General features: G+C 37.2%; 2 protein-coding genes across 9 annotated transcripts in view; one reads left to right on the top strand and one right to left on the bottom strand.

Annotated features, from left to right (window-relative positions):
• LOC121656678 (collagen alpha-1(XIV) chain) overlaps positions 1-24,138 on the top strand; it is a 227,554-nt gene that overhangs the window by 122,021 nt on the left and 81,395 nt on the right. For all 7 annotated transcript variants that reach the window (XM_042011787.1, XM_042011788.1, XM_042011795.1 and 4 more), the window contains 5 exons: positions 1,762-1,871; positions 6,031-6,189; positions 8,082-8,159; positions 8,467-8,553; positions 9,282-9,335. In XM_042011787.1, coding sequence (XP_041867721.1) covers positions 1,762-1,871; positions 6,031-6,189; positions 8,082-8,159; positions 8,467-8,553; positions 9,282-9,335 — 488 coding nt within the window. The remainder of the gene's footprint in view (positions 1-1,761; positions 1,872-6,030; positions 6,190-8,081; positions 8,160-8,466; positions 8,554-9,281; positions 9,336-24,138) is intronic.
• LOC121656696 (C-type lectin domain family 2 member B-like) lies at positions 16,768-21,841 on the bottom strand. 2 transcript variants are annotated; one of them, XM_042011820.1, is made up of 6 exons: positions 21,682-21,841; positions 21,280-21,393; positions 19,612-19,689; positions 18,459-18,601; positions 17,718-17,818; positions 16,768-17,126 (listed from the first exon to the last, which is right to left on the bottom strand). In XM_042011820.1, the coding sequence occupies exons 1-6, from the start codon at positions 21,824-21,826 to the stop codon at positions 17,015-17,017; spliced, it is 693 nt and encodes a 230-aa protein (XP_041867754.1). In that variant the 5' UTR covers positions 21,827-21,841; the 3' UTR covers positions 16,768-17,014. The 2 variants fall into 2 exon arrangements, with proteins under 2 accessions (XP_041867754.1, XP_041867755.1); XM_042011821.1 differs by having other exon boundaries at positions 21,280-21,384.

The following is a 24,138-nucleotide window of genomic DNA, read 5'->3' as shown; positions in this document are numbered from 1 at the left end:
AGAAAACACTGTCTGGTTGAGGAAAAATTAGACTTCAGAAAAACAATCTCATTTTTGGTCCTCCATGAGCTGACAACATGATCTACCTCATCTGGGGACAGTTAGGAATATATTAAAGGTTCAATATCAATGAAAGCGATCACCTATGACAAGTTCACTAGAGAAAACCATAAGACAGAACACAGTCTTAACAAATCTTTTTTAAAGTTTAAAGCTGTCAGAAAACTCAACATATTACAACAGTGCTTTTCTGTGGAGTCTATAGGTATCTTATAAACTTGTTAAACTTTGAGTGTGTCTCAAACCGCGCACTTACATGAGTGCACTGGAAGGTAGTGCGTAGTGCGCACTAAGCACTACCTTCTGTAGTGCACACTATCGTGGGTAAGTCCTGATCCAAATTGAGCACTAACGTTTTGCACTTACCGGTAGTGACGTACCAGCTTAGCAGCGCCGCTCTGTTAATATACTTTTTTTTTCTTCCAAAATCCAAAATCACGTCAACATACCTGTTTGCATGTCATACTTTTATGCTAAAACAGCTTTTAAATAAGCAAAGATATCTTAACTTAATTAAAGTACTTTACATTATACATTTGTTTTTATTGGTGTTTACACTGATACGTTCACGTCTGGCAACAGGAAACCGATTTTACTAGAAATCATCATTTAAAATATGAAATGCAGTAATGAAGACGCTAAAACAGGGATGCAGAAAACATTTTATTTAAAATTTTTATTAAAACATTTCTCTCTTGCCACCTCCTCTTCTCCACAGCAGCGTCCTAGCCCGCAGGTGGTAAATGCCTCAGTGCCACTGCTGGCTCGGTAGTTTGATGCCACAGTGACCTACGGTGAACACAGAATGGAAGTTTATATAAAAGCAAACATTATTATGTACTTTATGGGTACTTTGTACATCACTTTAGATAAGCGTCTGCAATCGGCGACGGCTTCGTCAGCGGTACCATGGAAACGGGCCGGTTCTCTAACCAGCTGTGTTTCCTAATCAGTTTTCAGATCAAAGACCATTTCGTTTACGCCAGAGACCCCGCAGTGCTTAATTTGGAGGTTCAGCAATCATGAATAAACATACAGAACCTATAGCATTAATAATTTTTAACACTTATAGCCCATCTAGATCCGCGAAATCGGCTTTAAAACTGCTAACATTTACGTTGCTAACTCTACTGCAGCCTCCAACAAATGATCAGATCCATAACTGTCATCAGGGATAGAAGAGATAAGAAGCATGCTGCAGTTTATATTAGAATTATGATCAAATAACTTCATACTTACAACAGTAGAAAACAGCCTCCGCCTGCATCGGTACCGCTGAGTCGGTGGCTGCCAGCTCTGAAAAACTGGTTGAAAGTCCCTCCCCTTCCGCTACGTCAGCAAGATGGCGTCCGTTTAGTGCGTGTAGTGTCCATCGTTTCGCACTAGATTTTTGGCTGAGTTTAGGGCAGCATCCGGGTACTTTCAGTGCACCGAGTTTTTACTGAAATTTCTGTGTCAGCGCACTAAGCACTTAAATGTAGTGTTCGAAGTATAGAAGTGCGCGGTTTGGGACACACCCGTTGTGTTATGCGAGTTAGTGCTGCTTTTTTCCTTCACCATTTCTACAGTTTAACCCTGTTATATTTTAAATCTGCACTCTTCTTAACTTTGAGAACTATTTGCTATAACAAATGTATTTAATTATTGCATATACTTCTTTTTATTGACCTTTTTACATTAGGTTTGCATGTCTTTCTGCAGATGGAGGAAAAACTCTAACGTTCTTCAACAACGACTACAGAGGAGAGTTTCAGACTGTCACTTTCGAAGGGCCAGAAGTCAAAAAGCTCTTCTACGGCAGTTTCCATAAGGTATTAAAGCTGCACTGACTGGTTCCCCATGGACTGGCTGATTCATACTCTGTCAGACTCCTGGATTCATATAATTTTGGACTTTAAAATCAATGACCTTTACCTGGATACCTGGAAGTTTTTGAAGCAAGCAGCTCTTGCAGCTCTGTTTCCTGTTTTTGTTCTCTACAATCATAAAAGCTACACCTGTGATTAAGTGTGAGGTTGTTCACTTATGAAAGTGTGTCCAGTGTAAATGGGGGGGATGATGTCATTCTGAGTTCTTTAGTCTTAGTAAAAGCTTCTCCAAGGTAGTTGTTAGGATGATAATTACGGTACATGCCGCAGCAGTTAAACACAGTATTTACAGAACTTGCTGTAGTTTGAGAACAACTTTTTCCTGTCAACACACAAACATAACACTTCTTGACAATGACTAACAGACATGGCATGTTTTATATGACTTAACAAGTGGTTGGTTGATTAACTAATATGAGAAAAAAATTACTTATTATCTCACTGATGTTTAAATTGATTGTTGTTGTTTTAGCCCAGTACTTTCCTTAGTTAAGTTGCTTTTTCTTCTTAAGTCTTCTTTACTTGCACCCTCTCCCCTGTTGTCAAAAACCTTGTCGGGCAGAGAGACAGTGGTCTGAGTGCTGACAGGCTGATTGTAGCTGGGTTGTACCCGAAACCTGAACCTGCTCGCCGTCGTGTTGCGTTATTGTCAGTGGTTAAGTGCTGACTGATCTGCTGTTGCTTCTGTCTGCTCACTGCCAGCAGACCATATCCTGCTTACCTTTTGTACCTTTTGATCCACTAGGTGTGTGTATATGTGTGTGTCTTTCACTGAATACACAGTGGATTATATAATCTTAAAGGACCAGCTCCTCTTGTGCTTTCCTGATAAGTCTGTGTGACATCTGTGCAGGTCCATACAATTCAGGATGAGAAGACATAATGTCATAGTCAGCTAATTCTGACAGGCGTCCTGTCCTAACTCATTTTGAAGATGAACCATACTCCTTCAAGTTTCAGAAGTTCACTTCAGCTTTTCAAACTCTTATCAGATCTAACAGATATGATTGTATTTCAGTTCCTGAAAAGGTGACATTTTGAAATACTTTGAGAGCTAGGAACTATCGCCTACAGCAAGCTGTATGCTCTGATAAGTTAGTTTTGCTTCACACTTCACACTCTTAGCAGGATTTAATGTAGGGCAGAGACTTTTTCACTGTCTATGTGTGTGTATATAAATATGGATTTACGTACATGTGCACCCACAAGTGAGCATGCAGCAGAGCAGGTTTGAAGCACAGATTTGCATTTTATGTTAAAAAGAAAGGCTTTTAATATAATAACATGTAAATATGACTTTTAAAGTTTATCAAGCAGGTTGCAAATGCAGCATTCAAGCTTGGCCACATCCCATCGGCAAAACAGAATTTGCACTTTTCTCCACAACAGTTAGCTTTTAAACACTTCCACAACTGGTGGGAAGATTCTACATCTTCAGACCACCCTTGTGCTAGCGTTACCTTGATGCTGCACGCCCTCCGTTTACAGGATTCATACATGCTCAAAAATAAGATCAAATGAGGCAAATGCAGCAGCTGAGTGTTTTGTATAGAAAAACACCACCACACACTTTTAATGGGTCAGAAGCCTGATTGAGAGGCATTTATGATTCTAGGTTTGTTTGTTTTGGAAATTTTTTGCTTAAAAATGAACTTTAACTTTTTAATCCTTGTAGTTTTTGCTCACTTTTAACACTATACAGGAAAACCTAAAAGTACACATATGTTCCATCTGATCGTAATGGGTAACAACCCTGCATACCTAAACATTTAAACTCTGTTGAACACCAACAGTTTATTAATAGCATTTAATAGTTCTTAGATTATCTCAGTATACATTGCAGCTTGCCTTTAAAATAAGTTTAAATCACTAAGTGTGCCAGCATTAGTTTGTTTGCCTGCTGAGTACATTGATCTGAGTTTGCCGGAGAATTGGCTCTGACATTTATAGCTAATTTCACAGCAGCAGCACACTCAAATTAACGGGGCGAAAGAATAAATGAATAAATAAATAAACACACAATCCATCCCGCAGTAAATAACAAGTCCCTTCATAAAAGCTGTTCCCGTTTTATCTGCTGCTTCTCGGCTCTTATGCTGCATATTACCGCCACAACTTCACTACTAATCCTGCTCAAACTGTTGGTCTACATACGGTTTGAATGGGATAACAAGCTCTGTGTTGTCACCATATTGTCATAAGTGTTGCCTGGTAACTGTTTATTTTGGAGACAGTAAAGTGAATACGTTGTCTTAGATTTGAGGTAAATAATTCCCTCTGCTCTTACACGGGCTATAAAGGCTCCTAAAAAAGTTAAAATTTCCTTTTTTCTAGAAGAAAATACATACATTTCTATTGCAACTTAAATCAACATTTATTTACAACTTCACCATCAAAATTACAGCCATCTTTTCATTAGAAACTTAAGATTTTAATTTATAGAGAAACAGACAGCAAATTAAAGTTCAAACATGAACTCACACAGTTTTATTTCCCCTTTATTTGTACGTAAATATATAAATTCTACTAATATTCTGCAGCATTTAATCTTTGTCAAAATCCTCTCCGTTTTATAATGTGGCCGAGTGCAGGACGTAGAAGAGGGTCAAAAGTTTAAATGTGTGTGTGACACCAGTATGCAGTCGCTGGCAGCAGCTCAGTGGTGTGTCACATTTATACAAGAGGAGGGTTAATGGTTTGCAGGAACCACTCAGCTCTGACAGGCAGTTTTTCATCTGCTTCACAGTTTAGCACTCGACTGTCCGTGATGCTGACAGTAATACCTGGACTTGTAATTATAAATAGTAGTGCCACTCATGGGGATAATTTTAGTTTTAGTGCCTTGTGCTTCCCTGATTTATGTCCCAGCTCCAGATCCAGTGTCATACTGGAGATATAAATGAGCTGTGTTATAAATCTTAAAGTATATATATAAATTGTAGTATGTAGGCATCATCTCCTACACACTGCTTTTTTATAAATAAGGTCTGAATTATTTTACATAAATAGAAGTTATACTTTAAAATGTCTTTTGTTGCAATCATTTCCCCGTCACTGTGTGGTTAAGACAGGAATTACTTTTGAAGAGTTACTGTACAAAATTATTTAAACCAAAAAATTTAAATTTAAAGTTTAACCCAGTAAGACCTGATACATCATATGAGTATGCCTGGACTCATGTTTAAAAGACCTTTTGGGACTTGATGAGATGTTTAAAAATTCTAACTGCAAGAAACAGATGAGATTAAAATATTAGTGGATACGTGGAATGTTTCTCTTTAGATTTGTGTTCCTCTTTATTGACTTCACTGTCATTCTGGATTAGAGGACACTGGATTTGGTTTTCAGAATCTCTGTAGCACCTCAAAAATAGAAACTTGTTTTTCCCGCCTTAACATGGATATGAAGAATGTGCAGAAATTTCTGAATAAATGCAGAAGAAATGTACTTTTAAGTGGTTCAGACCAGATCTGAGTGTGTCCATATAGCTTATCAACTTGCACAGTTTTGCATCTGCACTTCATAAACATCTATTATCTTTATTATGTTGACACATTTTATAACCACTCACTTAGTTGTGAAACTTCATTGTGTCTCACAGACGTTTCCTGTGAATTACCCTCCCTCTGCTTATATCTCAATCTGATCAATGTGCAGTTTAGCATCCACCGACTCAGGGACTACAAAAACTCCCCCCTGAGAAAGGCTGAGACATTAAAATAATCTTGAATATGATCTAAATGGAGCTATAATTCTTCTTCTCTGACTGTGAACCTCTGGCAAGTTGTCAGATATGAAGGAAAATGAGTTGACTGCTTCACACAGGCAGAGGGAGCTGTTCTCCCACATATGGAGCTGAAACCCTGCAGAGATTCCAACTATGTCATACCTAACACTACCCCATAGCTTCATACTCATTATAACTTGCATTGTGTCTAGCTGTTGCTGAAAAATATGAAACAAACTCATTTCTAAAGTGAATACATCTAATCTGTTACCTGCTATTAAATCAACAGGATAATTAGTAATGACTTAACACTAAAATCAAATGCATGAAAAGCAGCTTTAAAGACTTTTTAAAGACTTTTTTACCTTCTTCCAGCTTCACATTGCAATCAGCAAAACGAGTGCCAAAGTGTTTATCGACTGCAAAATGGTGACAGAGAAAATCATCAATGCAGCAGGAAACATCACAACTAATGGCATGGAAGTTCTGGGAAGGATGGTGCGCTCCAGAGAGAACAAGGACAGCTCGGCATCGGTGAGGAAAACACACACACACACACACACACACACACACACAGGCTTCCGTGCACGCCACCTGTGGTATCAAACATTCACCTACAGACCATCTCTGATGCAGAAAGTCTAATTAAGTGCTGAAAAAGCTTCCTTAATTTAAACAAAAACTATCATTGGATATTAAAATTGCATTGCTAGAGTTCAGAAAACCAGAAATTTTTTTTAAATTTTAAAGAGTAAGTGATTGGCAAGGCAACTAAATGTTCATTTGTGAATTCAAGCAGCACACGAGCAAAGTCCATGACTTGGCTCCCTGCAGGCAGGTCTTCTTCACCATCACCAGCACTGCTTCTGAGTGGTTTGATCACATTAATATTCTCCATATTCTCTGTCTTACATGAATTATAGTTTCCAATTATGTGTCACTGCTGTGGTCTCATATATTAATTTCTAATCAAAACTGAGCAATTTCTTTAATCGGTTTTATTAATCCAGATAAATCAGATTGTAAAAAGATTTAATGATATTAATATTGTTTGGCAGGAGGTACAAAAAACTATTTACACAAAAAGGGTTCAACGGGTTAAAAGGTCCTTTTTTTATTATGCATATTTCATTGTTTTCTGTGTTAAGAAAAAATAAATTGAAGCTGCTCTCAGTTTTCGCCCAGAGGTTACATCAAGGATCTCTAAACGCTGTTTCTCGAGGCCCACTGTCAATTCAGTTCAATCCAGCTTTATTTGTCTTTATTTCTAAAGCACCATTTCACAACAGTCATCTCAGACAGTTCATTGTGATACAATCCATGTTCTTACAAGCAAAAATTCACAAAAAAATTAAAAGCCTACTAAGAAAAAAAAAACAACGTATTGCATCTAATCTACAGCATTCTTTGATTCAGTCCACCATCCTGAGCCTGCACGGGGAACAGGTGACAGTGGATGACAGTGGTTGTCTTTGAATGAGAAGAACTCGTCTAGCTATGTAATTAATCAGGCTGGCATCAACTTGGCTTCCAGTACTACAGCGATAACCTTGGAGTTATTTCTGACCAGGATGTATTTCTTGTATAAAACAAGTTTCTAGGACCTCCTTCTTTCACCTATGTAATATAGATTAAATAAGGGGCATCCTACACAGAAAAAAACAAACAAAAACTAGTCTATGCTTATGCTACCTCCTGATTGGACTACTGCAATTCCTTATTATTGGGCAGTCCTAAATATGTCCTGTAAAGTCCACAGCTCATCCAAAATGCTGCATCGAGGGTTCTGATAAAAACTACCAGCAGATATTATATTTTTCCAGTTTCCTTTGGCTCCTTTTTAAATCTAGAAATTTTTTTTTAATTTTCTCCTCACATATAAAGCTCTCCATGACCAAGCTCCATTGTATATCAAAGATCTAATTTTCCAACTCTCCTTAAGGTTTGAGATGTTTCCCTGCTGCAACACATCTGATTCACATGAAATGGATCTTCTTTAACAGGCTCTGCACATGCCTGTTAATGACTCATTCATTAGAGTAAAGTGTTTTGTAGCAGGGAGACAGCTAAAACCTGCAGGACAGTGGTCCTCGAGAACTGGGATTGGTGATCCCTGGGTTACATTCATTTCCTTAACATCGGTATCAACCAAGAATCTCACAATCAGTGCATCCTTACTGCTGATTATTAGCAGGTATTTAACTGCTGGAAGGAAAAATGAAACAACACTTGTTATGATGTTCGCCCACATCTTGTCTTTAATTATGGAAATATTTTAAATACTTTAATGATTAAAACCAAGGCTTTTTATTCCTGCTGAAACTGAATCTTTATTTTTAAATATTAGTTGTTTCAGTATTTTAAATTTATTTTATTTTTTTTTACTTTTTATAAAAACTTTATTCCATTTCTTATTCTTCTTACAGTTCCAGCTGCAGAACTTTGACATTGTCTGCAGCACTTCATGGGCCAACAGGGACAAGTGCTGTGAGCTTCCTGGTCTGGTGAGGTCCCAGTTCATTCCCTGCCTGCATACAGAATCCGTTTTTACAGAATAAGAACTGTCCAGAGCAGGAGAGTTAATTTACATGGTGATGCCTTAAACCATGTTTGCTTCAAAGCTTCTTGCAAAATCTGTTTATAGAACAAAACAAAATCTCAGGATTTTGTTAGCTTTTGTTTTTCTCCATAATTAATGGACTGTTACGTCACATTTTCACTTTGTTTCCTTCACTGTATCACATTTTATGCCATTTCATTCCCACATCATGCTTCTTTATTCGTCATCTGCACCATGCTGGGGTCATCCAGAGGAAGGAGGTCGACTGCCCAGCCTTGCCCAAAGCCTGCACCTGCACACAGGACAGCAAGGGCCTGCCTGGCCCTCCTGGACAACCAGTGAGCCACACACACACAAAAACACACACATAGTCACTAGCCCTGTTTAGAATTTGGATTAAAAACCTGTCAAGAATAAAAATGCTTCATATAAACACAACGTTCACCCTAATTAGAATGACTATTTAATTCTGACTGAGAAGGGCGGGTTATGCTGATCTTTGTTCCGATCAGCGTGCATGAAAACACATATTCCAAATATCAGGAAGAAAATGTCCTTACTGCGTGTGCCCGTTACATCTCCCGTACAGTTTGTATTGCCAGTGACACAAGTAGCTGAAGACATAAGATCATAGCACATCTCATGTTGTACAGTTTGACTAACTTTTGTTCAGTCAAATAATTTATTTTTTCATGTTTGCCATTATTTATTTATTTATTTTGGCAAATGAAGATCCATTGTTACCATAAGTGTTGAAGTACTTACCCAATACTGTATCTGGTACTGGAGGATTTAACAAGGAAGCAGTGAAGACAGAAACCATAAGTAATGTCAGTGCTTGATTGTTGTTGTGATCACAGCACAAAAGGAAGCAGCTGCATGTTTTTGTATGTGCACAACCAAAGCTCCTGATAAACCCAGTGAATATACTGTTAAAAGCAAGCATAGAATCTTAATTCATGTTTCATAGTTTATCAGTCAGTTTTCTGGGTTGTAAGGTCATCTGGCTATAGTAGTACTACTTGTTGATGTTGTGTTTCTAATTACTGTTTTGTATTTTGAACAGGGAGGCCCTGGAATCCGAGGAGCCAGAGGTGATCGTGGCGAGCCGGGCCCAGTAGTAAGTTGTGTTAATTTACACTTTAAAAAGTCACTGCTGGTAAAACAGGATTCATCTATATCTTTCTGGATACTTTCCAAAGCTGATGAAGCTGTTGGATATTTTGCCTTCTGAGCCTGTGGCCCCATCTTCCACAAATATTGTGTTTGTGTTTGAGAATTTTTTCTAGTTTTATGTGTTATTGTTCATGATGATTGTTTCCAGTTTATTCATTCAGGTAAGTTCTGCTGGCAGCCTTCTTTAGGCATGTCTTGTTCACACCGACTACACATCCACATCTTTAAAAAAACAAAGTTATTTTTGGCCTTTTTTGTGAATATTAGTAATTCTCCTGCATATATTGCAGCCCAGCTACTGGCACTCACACTTTAAAATTCAATACACTTACATATATATAAAATTAAGGGCAATAAAGGGATTCTGCCATAGATCTAATATTTTACATATTAATTTCTTATGGTTTGTGAGAAGACCAACAACGTATTTACCATCAAACACATGCTCAGTGTCACAGTAAAACTAGCACAGAAAACGGTGCAGAGTTGCGTAAAATATTCAGGAAACTAAACAAAACACTTAACCAGAAAAACAAAAATAAAAAATACAAACTTAAAAAGAAGCACTTGTAGAAAACTTGTTCTAAGAAACACCTCTAACGGGATGATGAGACAGTGTAAGACAAACACACCGCTGGAGTAACAGAAACAGAACAAATATCACAGAATTTATACACAACCAACAAACAGAGATTAAAGCAACAAAAACCCAGACTTTGTATAAACTACACAGCTTTTCTTTCTCTTCAGTTCTTTTCACAGCAACTAAACAGACACTAAAAACCTGCGTTTTTACTCAAACATACTCACTGTAAAGTTGACTATTAATTATTCTGTGTGAAAGGCAGAAACCCCCCCACATGGGATATCCCCCTTACATCCCTCATCAACACAGCTGAACAAATGAATGTTTCCTCACTTGCTTCTCATTCAAGCTTCCACGTCATACAGGACCAGACAGAAGGTAAACGTACCAGTACAAAATACCATCCTCTGCAAGGAGGATGTATCATGATGTAATGTTCCTGGTGTTGGATACTTTTACTCTCCTAAAAAAGTGGTTTAACGATACTGGTCTTCCTCAGAAACCACAACCTTTTTTTACAGGAGTCTTTGTTTCATTAACATTCTTTTTTCAGTCATAATTAACAAAGCTTGATGTGACGATCTTTTAATCTTCATGAAGATTTTTCATTCAGTCATAATTTGACCCAGAGAAAGATCTTTGCTCAGAATAACAATCCTTCTTCTGAAACTGTGAGCCAGTTCGGTTTCCATGTTTGTGAAAATGCTCCCTAAACAATGATCTGCTTATAAAGCTTGAGGCACAGTGCTAATCATAGCATATAAACAGCTGTAACATGTTGAATGATTTTAATTTAAACATAAAAATGTGCTGCATTAATTGAGGCTTCCTGAGTGTCACCTGAATGTTGTTTTAATGAAAGGTCACAACTTGAGGAAATCTAACCCCTTGTACAAAGGTGCTCACGTCTTCAGCTCATTTTCTTTATGTTCATATTTTTTCTCTTCTTTAGCTTAAGATCTGTAATGTGAATTTAATGCTTTTTCCACACTGTCATGACAATATAATATAAGATGATCTCTGTATATCACTTCCTATGATGAATGATGCAGCTCCGGCTGCTACTGAGAGGACATTTTCCAGCTAAAGTTAAAGCTCCATTTTCACCACAAGCAGTGTTTTCATAGTGGAGCAACCAAACGGTCTCATATTTGCATGGCTGTGTTTTTAAAACAAACAATATTTTTAATTAAGACGCTTTTTGTTTGGTCTCCTTCTGCAGAAGCAGTTTTGATTGTTTTGTATCTGGTGATGTTGCTGGGTGCAGAATTACTGTTTCTTTATATATTGCCAGGAAAACAGGTGATTATTGGATATTGAAAGTAAGTGTTCGGTATAAGCATATTTTTTAACATGGCCTGAACTTTCTTAGACAGTCTTCATGTATTTCTAGTAGTTTTTGGGGATACTTTTCAAGACTCTGTACAAAGTTTGTAAAACAATCCCCAAAGAAAAGAAGTGTAAAATTAGTCCAAACCTCTTTCCTTCCTTTTGTTCCAGGGGTAATTTGTCACTCCTTTATTAATGTTTTCACTTCTTTTCAGTCCAGTTCTAGTGTCATTTGGCATACCTCAGCCTTTTCTAGCCATATCCTTTCTTTATGGCTTCTTCACATGGCCAGGTTTAAGGACTTTACTGGAAATGTGTGAAAGAGCGTCCCATGTCCAAAAGGAAAACATTGATCCTTTAGGACCCAGCTGCATATGTTTTTTAGTTGGATGTCGATATAAAATATGCAAGTAAGTTCCTTCTGTTTTGAAATGTTGATATCCCCCCCCCTTTAAATGGAACAATCCCCAACACATTTCTGGCTCGAGGAAAGGCTTTCTGAATGGCTTCTAAATAAATGTTGTGTTCCTTAGTTCTTCCAAAGTAAAAGGTGCATGAGTGGCTTTGTCTCTGTGTTTAGTGAGTCTGGAGAAACTGTGATTTTGGTGCATGATGATGAAATTTTAAGCTGCTGTATAAATTCCAGCTCCTGGAGGGAAAGTATGAGAAGAATGAAGCAGAATGAGGGCAGTTTTGGGAACAGTGTAGATGTATTTGGCAGGTTCAGCTCATTAAAAAGTTTGTGTGAGAAGAAAACATCGTAAAAATAAAAGTTCTGTCTCATTGACGTACTGAGCTCCTTTTCTCTTAGCTCCACAGGAACATAAAACTAGAATTTTTATTTACTTATGGCAGTATTAATTACATCATGGTCCTACAGAGTGATCAACGGCAGGAGCAGAAAGAGAAATGTAAAACCATTTTAGGTAAATACTGTTAAATGAAATGACATTTGTTTTGGGATTAGATACATTTATGCTGCCCTCCCACTTCTTTTGAATGAGGAAATTTTGTCATGTTGATTTTTTTTTGTTTTATTTCCTTTTTGTTTATATATTTTTTCTGCTATGTTTAAAGTATGCTTCTTAATAATGAAAATCTTGTCATTAATTTTATTTTAATAATATGGGAATGTGCGATAATAAAACAAGTAGAAATGTTAATGTACTTGGTGGTATGAAATAATTGAGTTGGCGAAACAGTTTGGTGTTCCTTCATGCTCATTCATAGTATTAATAAGGTATTTTATGTTTCTTTTTTTTCACCTTAAATGATTAAGTTATTTTCTCGTTTTAATGGTAAATGGTCTGTACTTATATAGCGCTTTTATCCAAAGCGCTTTACATGTACGTCACATTCACCCATTCACACACACATTCACACACTGATGGCAGAAGCTACCATGCAAGGCGCTCAACCATGACCCATCAGGAGCAATTAAGGGTTTGTTGTCTTGCTCAGGGACACCTCGTCATGAGCTCTCCGGGCCGGGCTCAAACCGGCAACTCTTGGGCTGCAGGACGACCACTCTACCCACTGAGCCATGCCTCTTGGCAATGGGAAGAACAAAATACTATCAATGTAATTAGAGAACAGATATTTTTTTACCCTTTGAGCTTTGCACACATTGCATAAGGAAACATGATGCAGGTAATGTTATCTTCTTTTTAAAAAATAAAACCTCTTAAATTATTATCAGTGGGGATCCATCCACTCATTCTCATCATGGTTCCCATCATGTTGAACTAAGTCTTTAGTTTAGACCACTTCAAGACTCCCTGCTTATTCTAGTATCTGGCAGTTTTTTGAAAATGTAACTAAAAAAAAGATTTTTTTCTCTCCCCATTGATCACTATTTTGCATCATTAGTTTTAGTTATGCAAAAGGTTAAGCATAACAAGATGAAAACAGATGCTTATATACAGTTTGTTCCGGCTGGCAGAGAAAAAGAAAAAAGAAATAATCCACCATCTGGTCTAAATGAGTAAATATGTAACAGTCTCTTAGTAGAAAAAGTTGTTTTTAGGAATATAATAACAGTTCAGCCTTTAACTAATGTAGTGCCTAGCATGTTTGAAGACGAAGTCTGTAAGAGTGGAAAAAAAAAGGATAAAAGAAGATTTTAAACTACCTTTTTTTCCCCATTTCATCTGTTATTTAAAAACCTTTTTTATTGCTTGGAACATTCACCTGCTAATTTGTGGCAATGTACTTTGTTAAGCAGTGTTTATTATTATTTATTTAGTTTTTTACATGTTTGTTTTTGCTGTTCCCATGATTTAAATTTAATTAAATAAGGGGAGCTCAGCTCCTCTAAAAAGCATATGAATTCTCCTGAAAACTGAAAACCCACACAAGCCGGTGAAGAGAAACTTTAAAAATAATCCACTTTCAGGTTATTTTTTATTTCCCACAAGGCATCTGATGTTTCTTAAACTGAGAGAATGAATTTGTCAGTGTTGTGTCAGGGCTTAATGATAAATTAATAAATTAATTAATAATCATTATTCATCATTAATTATGCATGTTTTTACTGTATTATAGCAACAGAAAGAGCAAGCCAGTGTTTACAGATATTTAGTGCTAACTGACTTTTATTTGTTTTTATACATTAGATGATCACTTTGGTTGTAATAATCTGTTCAATATTAAATAACATCAAGACCTTAAACAAAAATCTCATATGTGCCCCCCTTTTCCAGGTCAGAGCCCCCCAGCAAAACTTTTCTGCACCTGCCCCTGCATATCTGAAGTATAAATCCTTTCTTCCACCTGTCAGCTACTTTCTTAGAGAATAGTTCTGTTCTTATTTCAGAACATGTTCATAATTTTTCTCACCACATTCATGGTCCCTAAATGATCAGCCCTGAGTCTCCATCATCTGCACAGCACCAATGATCTAGAGAAGACACCCCCTTGCTTCCTTTTGATGTTTCACCCTCATATCTAAATCTGATCTGTCTTCATAGATGTGCACAGCTGTCTGATGACTAATAGATTTAAATCTGTTTCACTAGCAAACCTCATTAATACTGAAAAGTGAACCCTGTTTTATTTTCAAAACGAGAACTAATCAACACGAGAGCGCATGGAGGCAGAACAACAGAGAGACAGAGGAACGTGGTGCTGGTAGCCGACTGATGGACTCGGAAAAAAGAGTAAACGGGGGAGCAGAAAGAAAACTTATAAAAAAAAAAAAAAAAAAAGAAGGTGCTTGAAGAAGTGCCGGGAAATGCCGGAAATTTTCTGATATTTTCAGATCCTCTACCGGCAGTGGTGTCCAATAACCTGTGACATCATGTAAGTTAACCGTTTAATAAATGACAGATGCGGGGGGCGTGTTGTTTGTTGACAAACTTTTATTTGAAGATAACATGATGATCGCTGGTTGAGATTCCCCATGGGCCCTTTTATGTAGATGTAATAATAAGCTGGTAGCTACTAGCTCCTATCTAAACTTCATTCTCTTGGAATGTTGCACTGGTTTGTTGTTTTATTATTAAACCACATCAGCCCAAACACAGAACTACAAATGGACATGCTGTTTATAAACACTAGCTCATATTTGGGGTTTCCTGATATAATCTGGATAAAATAAAATAATTTGTTAATTATTTCTGTTGTATTAAACTGACAGGCGGATATTTTAATTCTCTGGCTATTTGACTATAACAGTCTGTCCACAGATACTGTCCACATCTGTCCCTATCCAACACACAAGTAGTTGCACAGCTGTGAGAGTGAAGAACGTTTCATTAGTCCAGGTTAAATGCTGATAAGGGGACTTTTGATTTAATCAGTTTATTAGTGTGTTTATCTGGTTTTACTATAAATGATTTATCATTGCTGTTGGATGACTGAGGTTTATACTCACAAATCCATGTGAATTATGTGTGTGTGTCTGCTGCAAACCTAGATATAATGCAGGTGCTTCAGAGGGAGGAGACTCCACTAGTAGTAAAGAGGAACTGGCAGCAGGTACAGAGCAACAGCAGGGCCAGTAGTTGTTACAAGAATGAGTAATGAATGTGTAAGATTTACAGTAACCTAAACAGTTAAACATGAACAAAACACAAATATTTGGTGGTGCTGAACCATACGATTACTTACCCATATGTGGGTGCATGGATTGTGCACACATAAGTGTGAGCATATGTGTGCAGTATATGAGTAGGTGTGGCCTGAGTGAGTGAAAGTCTCCCTGTCTGACTTTTTGTCCCAGTCCTGCCCTGATTGTCTTTTTTTTGCCAGCTCATTCTTACCTATGAAAGTTAATTTAAGTCTGCCATATTTCTACTAAGAGTCTAAATCACAAGTTTGATTAGAATAAACCTGATTTTCAATTGACAATGGTAAAATGTTTGCTGATATAAAAAAATATGCCACAATACTGGAAATTTGATGGCTGCTGCATTCTGATTTACTGTATGTTTTCTTTAAAATCGACATAATATAAAACTTTGTCTGTGTTTGGTTAACATCAAAAACACACAACAAGGCAGGTTAATTTGTGAAGAACATTTCAAGTACAAGACAAGTGTTAGGATAATATTCTCTTATAAGATTCAACAACACATCCTCATTAGCTCAGAGCATGTTAACTGTTTACATCACAGAATTAGAAACTCAATACTTGTATTTGAACTTCATGTTAGAAATGGATATTATGGTTGACAGAAACACAATGAAGTTATTTTCCTACATTGTGTTGTCTCATGCAAACTAGTCATGGATGTAAATTTTTATATTTTTTATTTACACGTTTTTGTTTTTGTCAAGGTTATAGTGCTGTTTCCATTATTTAAATTTGAGGAAACTAAGGGGAGCTCAGCTTCATTAAAATGCATAAGAATCACCCTGAAAACTCACCCAAGCCACTATGGGGGAACTTTAAAAATAATCCACTTTCAGGTTATTTTTTTTTTTTATTTTCCATAAGGACTCTGGTGTTTCTTAAACTGAGAAAATTGCATTAATTTGTCAGTTTTGTATTTAAATTAAGGATGTCAAATGATTAATAGTTTTAATCAGATTAATCACAGCTGATGTGAGATGCACCTTGTCAGATGAAAGGCATAAAATGTAAACTTATGGATCAGATTCACAAGTTGGCACATAGGAAGTAATTCATTCACTGGTTCAGCTGTTAGTTTACTAATCAGTAGAAGTGTGATTGTAAGTTTATTTATTGTCAGCTCATTCTCACCTCTGGAATTTAAATAATTTATATCTGATGTATTTCTATTAGAGGTCTAAATCACAAGTTATGATAAATCTGGTTTTAAATTGACAAAGGTTAAATGTTTGCTGATATAACAAATTATGCCACAATAATAGAAATTTGATGACTGTTGCATTCAGATGTATTTCTTATATCAACATAAAATGAAGCTTTTTCTGTGTTTGGTTAACATCAAGAACTGATGGATGGAAACACTGATGAACAATCCTGTTCGAGGCAAGGCAGGTTTATTTGTAGAGCACATTTCAACTACAAGACACGTGTTAGGGTAATAGTAAATGGTCTGTACTTATATAGGGCTTTTATCCAAAGCGCTGATCAGTCTTCATCTGATCAGGCTGCAGTTTGACTTGTTTTAGTCAGTTTGTGGAACCAGTTGTTGCCAGATGTATTTCTAATAGTAAAAATAGATTTGACAGTTGAATCATGGCACAACATGAACTTTATATTAATAAAAGCAGGAATCTTATTTCTCACAGATCCAGTTCCTGCCATAATTGGAATATATTGCTCCCCATTCCCCTTTATCATCACAGCACACTGCACATTCACCATGTTGTGGCTCCTTTCCCCAGAACCTGCAGGACAAATAAAATGTCACATTCAACTTGACTGATAATCAGGATTATTCCCAAACTTCCTCTGCATAAGTTTCACATGTATTCTTTGTTATTTTCATTTACAGGTTGAATTTACACACATCTGATAACACGAGTGATTGTTGATAAAATATATATTTTTAACCTCTTGATCAAGTCTAACAAACATTTCCTCTTGCTGATCTGCTTCCTGGTTTTAAGCTAGTTAGTGTCTTTTTCTATTCACTCTCCTCTCCTGCTGGAAGCCTCACGGTAAACCATCACATATATTAGAAGAACTTTTTCAGCTGCTTAATGTTCATGTTTTATTAATTAATACAAATTAAAAGAGCTTCTGCTTTTAAATGATAAAAACAGCAGTTATACAGACATCAGTTTTAAGAAAAATACTTGTTTTGTTGCAGTTTTTCAGTTGGTCTGCAGGAAAAGTTTGCAGTAAAATTCCTTTTTTAACTCATCCAACACAAGAATTATGGTAACGTAAACTTGGGACATAATTTACACAATATTTTATATTCTATAGTTCCAAACAATGATGTTTACAAGACTGTAAAGGAAAGAATTTCTTACTTTGTCAGTGTTGATCCATCCACCCATTTCCATTCACTGCCCTCCGTCTTTCCAAGACCAATCCAGAAAAACTCCTTCATAGTGAGTTTCTTGAGAAATTCCTAGTTAATCAGACAAAAATATTTATTTTAGTTACTGTTTCGTGTATCTGTTGTAGTAATATAACTTTGTGAGCATGTCTGAAAGAAAAACTTTTTAATTCTTCCATCAACAAAAATCAGAAAAACAAAATGAATGAAAACCTTTAAGTCTTTGTTAGAACACGGTTTAATTGTCATTAAATGTTTTAAATTAGCATCCTGTGTTTCCTTTCATGAGAATATTGTTTTCATTCACTTTATTGTTTAAAATAACTTTCAGTCTGAATTTTTTATTCAGTATTAATTATTTTTATTACACATACTAACCTCAAATTTGTTCCAGCAAATCAAAAGTTTTTCTACATTTCAAACAAAGTTACGGAAACGGAAACAAAGCTATAGAGAACTGAAATGTGGGCAATTATTTTTATTACTTTTATTTACTTATTTATTTATTTTTTTTAACATGAATGGGAGTTTATGAGCTAAATCAAGTAAATGGCTCTAATTCATCGGGTCCATGATTTTAGGATCTGAAAAGCATTTAAACTGAAATCCATCAGGATCATTACAGGAGGCAGCTCACTGACAGCAGATCAAACACACAAGTAACAGATCAGTTACACCAAAGATCACACAAGCATTAAATAAACACACCCACCTGTTCATCTTTGCTGTTTATGATCACCAGATCAGCTCCTCTTTCCTGACAGTCTTTCCTGCTTTCTGACCAGGTTTTCCTCTCGGTGGATTTAAAGTAACAACTGCTTTCAAATCTTTTCCATCCATCAGGACACATTTTCTCTGTAATGCAAAACAAATGTTTCAAAATAGACTTTTTTATATATAATTATCTTTCAACTTGATAAGACATTGAGGATTTTTTCTCATTTTTTGTCTCATTTATACAAACTGTATCTGTTCCTGGCAGAAATATTCACACAGGAAAAAATAAGTGTGAGAAAAAGTAAAAACAAAGTTAGGTTCTAGTTTATGATAAATTTCAATCTATATTCAGCTTAAATCTTGTACTTTTGCTGCTTCACTTTATTCTTTAACTGCTTGTGATTTTACTCAGTGTTTTCATCACCGCTTATTAGTTGAATTTGTGTCCGCTAGACTCATGCAACATTATTCTTGGCCTGAGTTTGTTTTCATATTGCACGTACTCCAATGAACCAAACCTTTTAAATAAAGTATTCCTGTCCTCACCAGAAGCAGTGATGCATCAATAATTATTGATCTATTAGTTAATGCAGGACAACTTGTGTTTCCACCACATAAGAACAAAATACGGAGCTCCATCAAATCCTAGTGATCATGGTTTGACCATATTTTTATTAGAACTTTCTCCAGCCTTAGTCACCTACTGTCCTACAAGCACATATGTTTTGGTAGTGTTTACCCACAATGCTCTTTGCATTGTAGTGTGCTGCATGTATTTGGTTCACTTGAAACAAACCCGGACCTACATTTTAGTCGGGCCAAAGTTTGCTTCTTTGATCCACATCATAGTTTGCTTTCACATTCACACCACCTCAAAAGTACCACTTTCCAAGTAAACAAATTAGGATTCAAATCAGAAGGGCTGGCGTAAATGTGCCTTAAGTCTAATTTTTACCAACTCACACAGTAGCATGAACTGTATGAAGATAGGTGAAGAAAATAAAGCAGCTATTGGGCTGGCATTACTGTCAATTGGCCTGATTTGTCTGTGATATTTGGTATAGCTAAGCAATCCTAGATGGAAGTATCATCAGTGCCTATGCAGCAGTTCCTCCAATCTGTCACCAGTTACATGGAAACTTGCTTACCTGTAGGGGGGGGCAAACCTACAGGTTTGGTCTCCAGCTGACTGTAACAGCTGTTCAGTTCGTTCATCTTCAAGGTTACTAAAAGAACAACAAAACAGAACCAGTTTGGTTTAATGAACTTAAATAAATATTATCAGAAGTTGCTATTTCACTTAACTTTGTCTTCCTATATTTTTAGCTCTTTCATTAACAGCTGTTTTTACAAGTCATGTGAAACGCAAATAAAGGTGTTAAAATAAAGCTGTCCCCATCAGACGTTTACAGTTAAACTATTTAAGAATACTTGTTATTAATGAAGAAGTGTGTTGTTCATTATAGTTGACAGTAAACATGAGTGTTTCACACCTTTAAATTAAGCTGTGAGAAGAACACAGTTGTGGTGTTTCTGTACTGAGCCGTGATGAAATGTGTGAATTACTCTTTAAAATGGATGTCTCACATTCAGCTTCTATCTCTTGCCGCTCGTAAACTAGCCGCTAGCTAGCTAGCTGCATACTCCAGCATACTTCTCCATCCATGCCACCTAACTCTCTCCTGAAACAACAAATCTCATGCGCACAGGAGAGTTTGCTAGATGGGCGGGGGAGTGAGCTATCTGCTGAGACTGAGAGAAGCTAAACTGTGAAGAAAATCACATGTAGAAGCTTAAAACGCCGCTGTCACAGTTTGAACTTGATGTTCGCAATCCATTTATTGTGACATTTGTATCTCCTAACCATTTAAACATGTTGAACATTTACCATGTATTTTACACATCTAATAATAACTAAATATATTAATTTTACCCAAACCTCACAGTTTCCATCTCTGTGTCCAACCATTCAGGAGTAAATGTAAAGTAGAAAAGTGGAATGAAGGTAGAAAATATTGAGGTGGTCCTAGTGGCCCCTAACATGGGAGTCAGTGGACTAACACCTCTTTTCACACTTGTCCTTTCTTCTATTTATTTTTTGTTCCAACTCAATACTGTCAAAGATTTCCATTGTCCCTTGCAACATGTGACACATTCATATCACATGGTGATTTGAAGCCTTTTTTGTGTGACTGCAAAGTTCTGTGCTTTGTATGTTTAACACATTGTGCTGTGAACATGGAAGTTTGAGCTGCTAAAGATCAAGCTGCACTATTATTGAGGCCATTTAAACAAAATGACTTGAGTTGATCATTGACTACATTATTACTAATGTATTTATGTCTATTGTGTAAAGTTGTTTTTTATGAGAAAGGCCTTTTTTAATCTAAATGTTTAACTGTTCTCCAAAATTATTGCAATGTCTAGTTTTTGATCCTCACTGAATGACGCAGCACTGTGGAAATATGAAAGTCTTTTTTTTTATCTTCTGCAGGAATAAATTTCACCATCACACATGTAAACTTGTCTTTACATGCTGTACTTTTAACATCTGGTTGTCTAGAAGTGTGCTCCATTATTTAACTAAAACTTGAGAACAGGAACTAAACAAAAGCACAATGAAAACATAAATATACATAAATATACTGTAGTTTTTGTAACTGCGTTGTGCATGGGTCATTCACCTACATGGATGATTCACTGTCCAACCATATGAGATCAGACACTCCCATTGGCTGTAGTGATTGGCTCAGAGAGGCAATCCTAAATGACTCTATAAATCTATACATTTAAAACATAAAAATATAAGTCCTCACAGCGTATTATGACTGTAGCCAGGGCCAGAAGGTACATCACTCCCAGGGACACCTTGAAAACTGTAAAATCGCTTCTCCTCACAAGGTTCTTCTGGTTGTTTCTGTCTGCAAAGTCTAAAAAATAAACAGAGAAAACATCACCAATAACTTTTTTAAGGGATTGTTTTTTATTTTAAACAAATTATTAAATACAGAACATCAAATGATACCAACTTTCATCATGAAGTTATCTGATAAAAAACAGTTGACCTTTTTTGAGCTGAAGTTACAGGAAATAAAATGGCTGTTAAATTAAGATATTTCAAATAAAGGAGTTGATCTTAAAAGGCGAGTTGCTTAAAGTCGAAACCATGAAACATATTGTTTAACTTTGTTCGGCCATTCTAAATATTTCCTGCTTACCAGTTTTTTGTAAGCCATCATCAGCATTCTGCTCTCCATCGTCTAACATCTTCACCTTGCTTTGTTCTCTGCCTCCTCCATCTTCATGGATCCTTGTCCTGTAATTTATTGTCAGATCTGGCTCAGCTTTAATTCCTGCAAACATCTTGCAATGCAAACACAAATGATCAAACTTAAGTGTGTCCGTTTCTTTCTGTTGGGCAAGTGAGCAGATCAAGAAAGCAGAAGTAAAAACCACAATGTGATTCTTAAAATAGTCATGTATGAACTGTCACAGTAAATGCATGTGTATGTCCTCACTGGAACCTTATAAATACAAAGAACCAACAAAGTTGGTTTTAATTTGATATATTAGTGGTTGGTGCAATGCAAAATTTAGACATTAATTAACAGCATAAAATGCACATAAGATGTGTTTATTAGATTAGATTAGATTTATTAGATTTAACAAATTATTTTTAAACAGGAAACACTGTAGGCGAGCTGCTGAAACATTTTTTTTGTATAGTGGTTAACAGGAACATCTAAAGTCAAAGTCAGCTTTATTATCAGTTCTGCAGCATGTACAGGACAAACAGAAATGTGATATTACGTTTCTCTCAAACTGTGGTGAGATTAATATAAGAATGTACGCCAGTAAACAAAAGAAACAAAACAAGTACTATCACTAAGTAAATAAAACACAATGATAAATAGACGTGGCAAATTACAGTCAGTGCCATATATGTTTATGGTTATAGTGCATATAGATTATAGATTATAGACTGAGTTAGCTTATAGCCTGGTTAAAGTGGTAAAAGTGGCTGTGTGCTTGTTGCTGAGGGTGTCAACTTGAGGGTGTAAAAAGTTCAAGTGTTGATGGGTGGTGTCAGGTGTTGTGTTGCCAGGGTGTGTGTGTGTGTGTGTGTGTGTGTGTGTGTGTGTGTGTGTAAGGGGGGCAGAGCAAGGAGACAGTTCAGCATCCTGACAGCCTGGTGGACGAAGCTGTCCCTCAGTCTGCTGGTCCTGGCTCGCAGGCTCCGCTGTCTCCTTCCTGATGATAGAAGGCTGAAGAAGCTGTGTGACCAGTGGGTGGGGTCTCTCGTGATGCACAGGGCTTTATGGGTGAAGTGAGAGGTGTAGATGTTTTGCAGGGAGAGGAGAGGCGAACCGACGACCTTCTCAGCTACTCTCATGATGCGTTGGAGGTTCTTCCTGCAGGACGTGGAGCAGACGCTGTACCACATGCTCGTCAGGACGCTGTTGATGGTGCCTCTGTAGAAGGTGCACATGATGGCCACCGGGGCTCTGCCTTTCCTCAGTTTGTGGAGGTAGTAGATGTGCTGATTGGCCCACTTGACCAATAAAGTGGTAGTGATGGTCCAGGAGAGGTCCTGTGTGACTTGCACACTGTTGAGCTGTTAGGGGAAGATTGTGTTGAATTCCTGAACTGAAGTCTATGAACAGCATTCTGATGTAAGAGTCTTTTGTGTCCAGATGTGTGAGTGCTGTGTGGAGGGATGTGGAGATGGTATCGTTGATTGAGCGTTTGGACTGATTTGCAAACTGGAAGGGGTCCAGGGAGGGTGGGAGAACAGACTGCTATTCGAAGCACTTGAAAGTCATGGTGGTTTTGAGGCACGTAGGGACAACGGCCTGGCTAAGTGAGATGTTGAAGATGTCTGAGAAGACATCTGAGAGCTCCCTGGTCCCTCAGCACATGACCTGGTATGTTATCAGGACCAGAAGCTTTGCGAGAATTAATCCTGCTGAGTGTCGTCCTCACACTGTCACACAGGAGTGGGTGGAGAATTCTGTGCAGGTGTGCTGTTGTGTGCCTCAAAACGAGTGAAGACATCATTTAGCTAATTTAGCAGAGAGGTGGAGCTGTATCAGGTCTGCAGTGGGGCCTTGTAGTCCGTGATGGTCTGTATTCTTCGCCACAGGCTCTGTGTGTCTGCTGTCGCTGAAGTGATGAGCTATCCTCCTGGAGTACTGCTTCTTTGCCTCTTTGATGCCGCATGACAGGATGGCACTCGCTGTCCTCAGGCCCTCCTCATCTCCTGCTCTGAAGGCAGAGTTCTGAGCCTTCAGCAGCCTGTGGACCTTCCCTGTCAGCCATGGCTTTTGATTGGCCTGAACAGTAATGGTCTTGAGTACTGTTACAACATCAGTGGTCTTGGTTATGTAGACAGTGTCACTGTGAATTTGCAGTGTTAAAGCAGTCCTAAAGTACCTCCAGGGACCCTTCTGGCCACACACGTACCTCTTTGAGAACCATTTTGGTGATTTTAACCAGTGATTTGTATGCTGACATTAGCATGACAGTGATGTGGTCAGAGACACCGAGGTGTGGGAGGGGAAGGGCCTTGAAAGCTTATTTCTGGGTTGTATAAACCTCATCCAGTGTGTTGTTTCCACATGTTGTGATTTGCACCTAACATGTGAAGAGCAGGGGTGCCCAAGTCCAGTCCTCAA

Source organism: Melanotaenia boesemani, chromosome 17, assembly GCF_017639745.1.
Source record: "Melanotaenia boesemani isolate fMelBoe1 chromosome 17, fMelBoe1.pri, whole genome shotgun sequence".
Lineage (NCBI taxonomy): Eukaryota > Metazoa > Chordata > Actinopteri > Atheriniformes > Melanotaeniidae > Melanotaenia > Melanotaenia boesemani.
The sequence above is the reverse complement of the archived record's forward strand: the minus strand, read 5'-3'. Positions and strand labels throughout refer to the sequence as shown.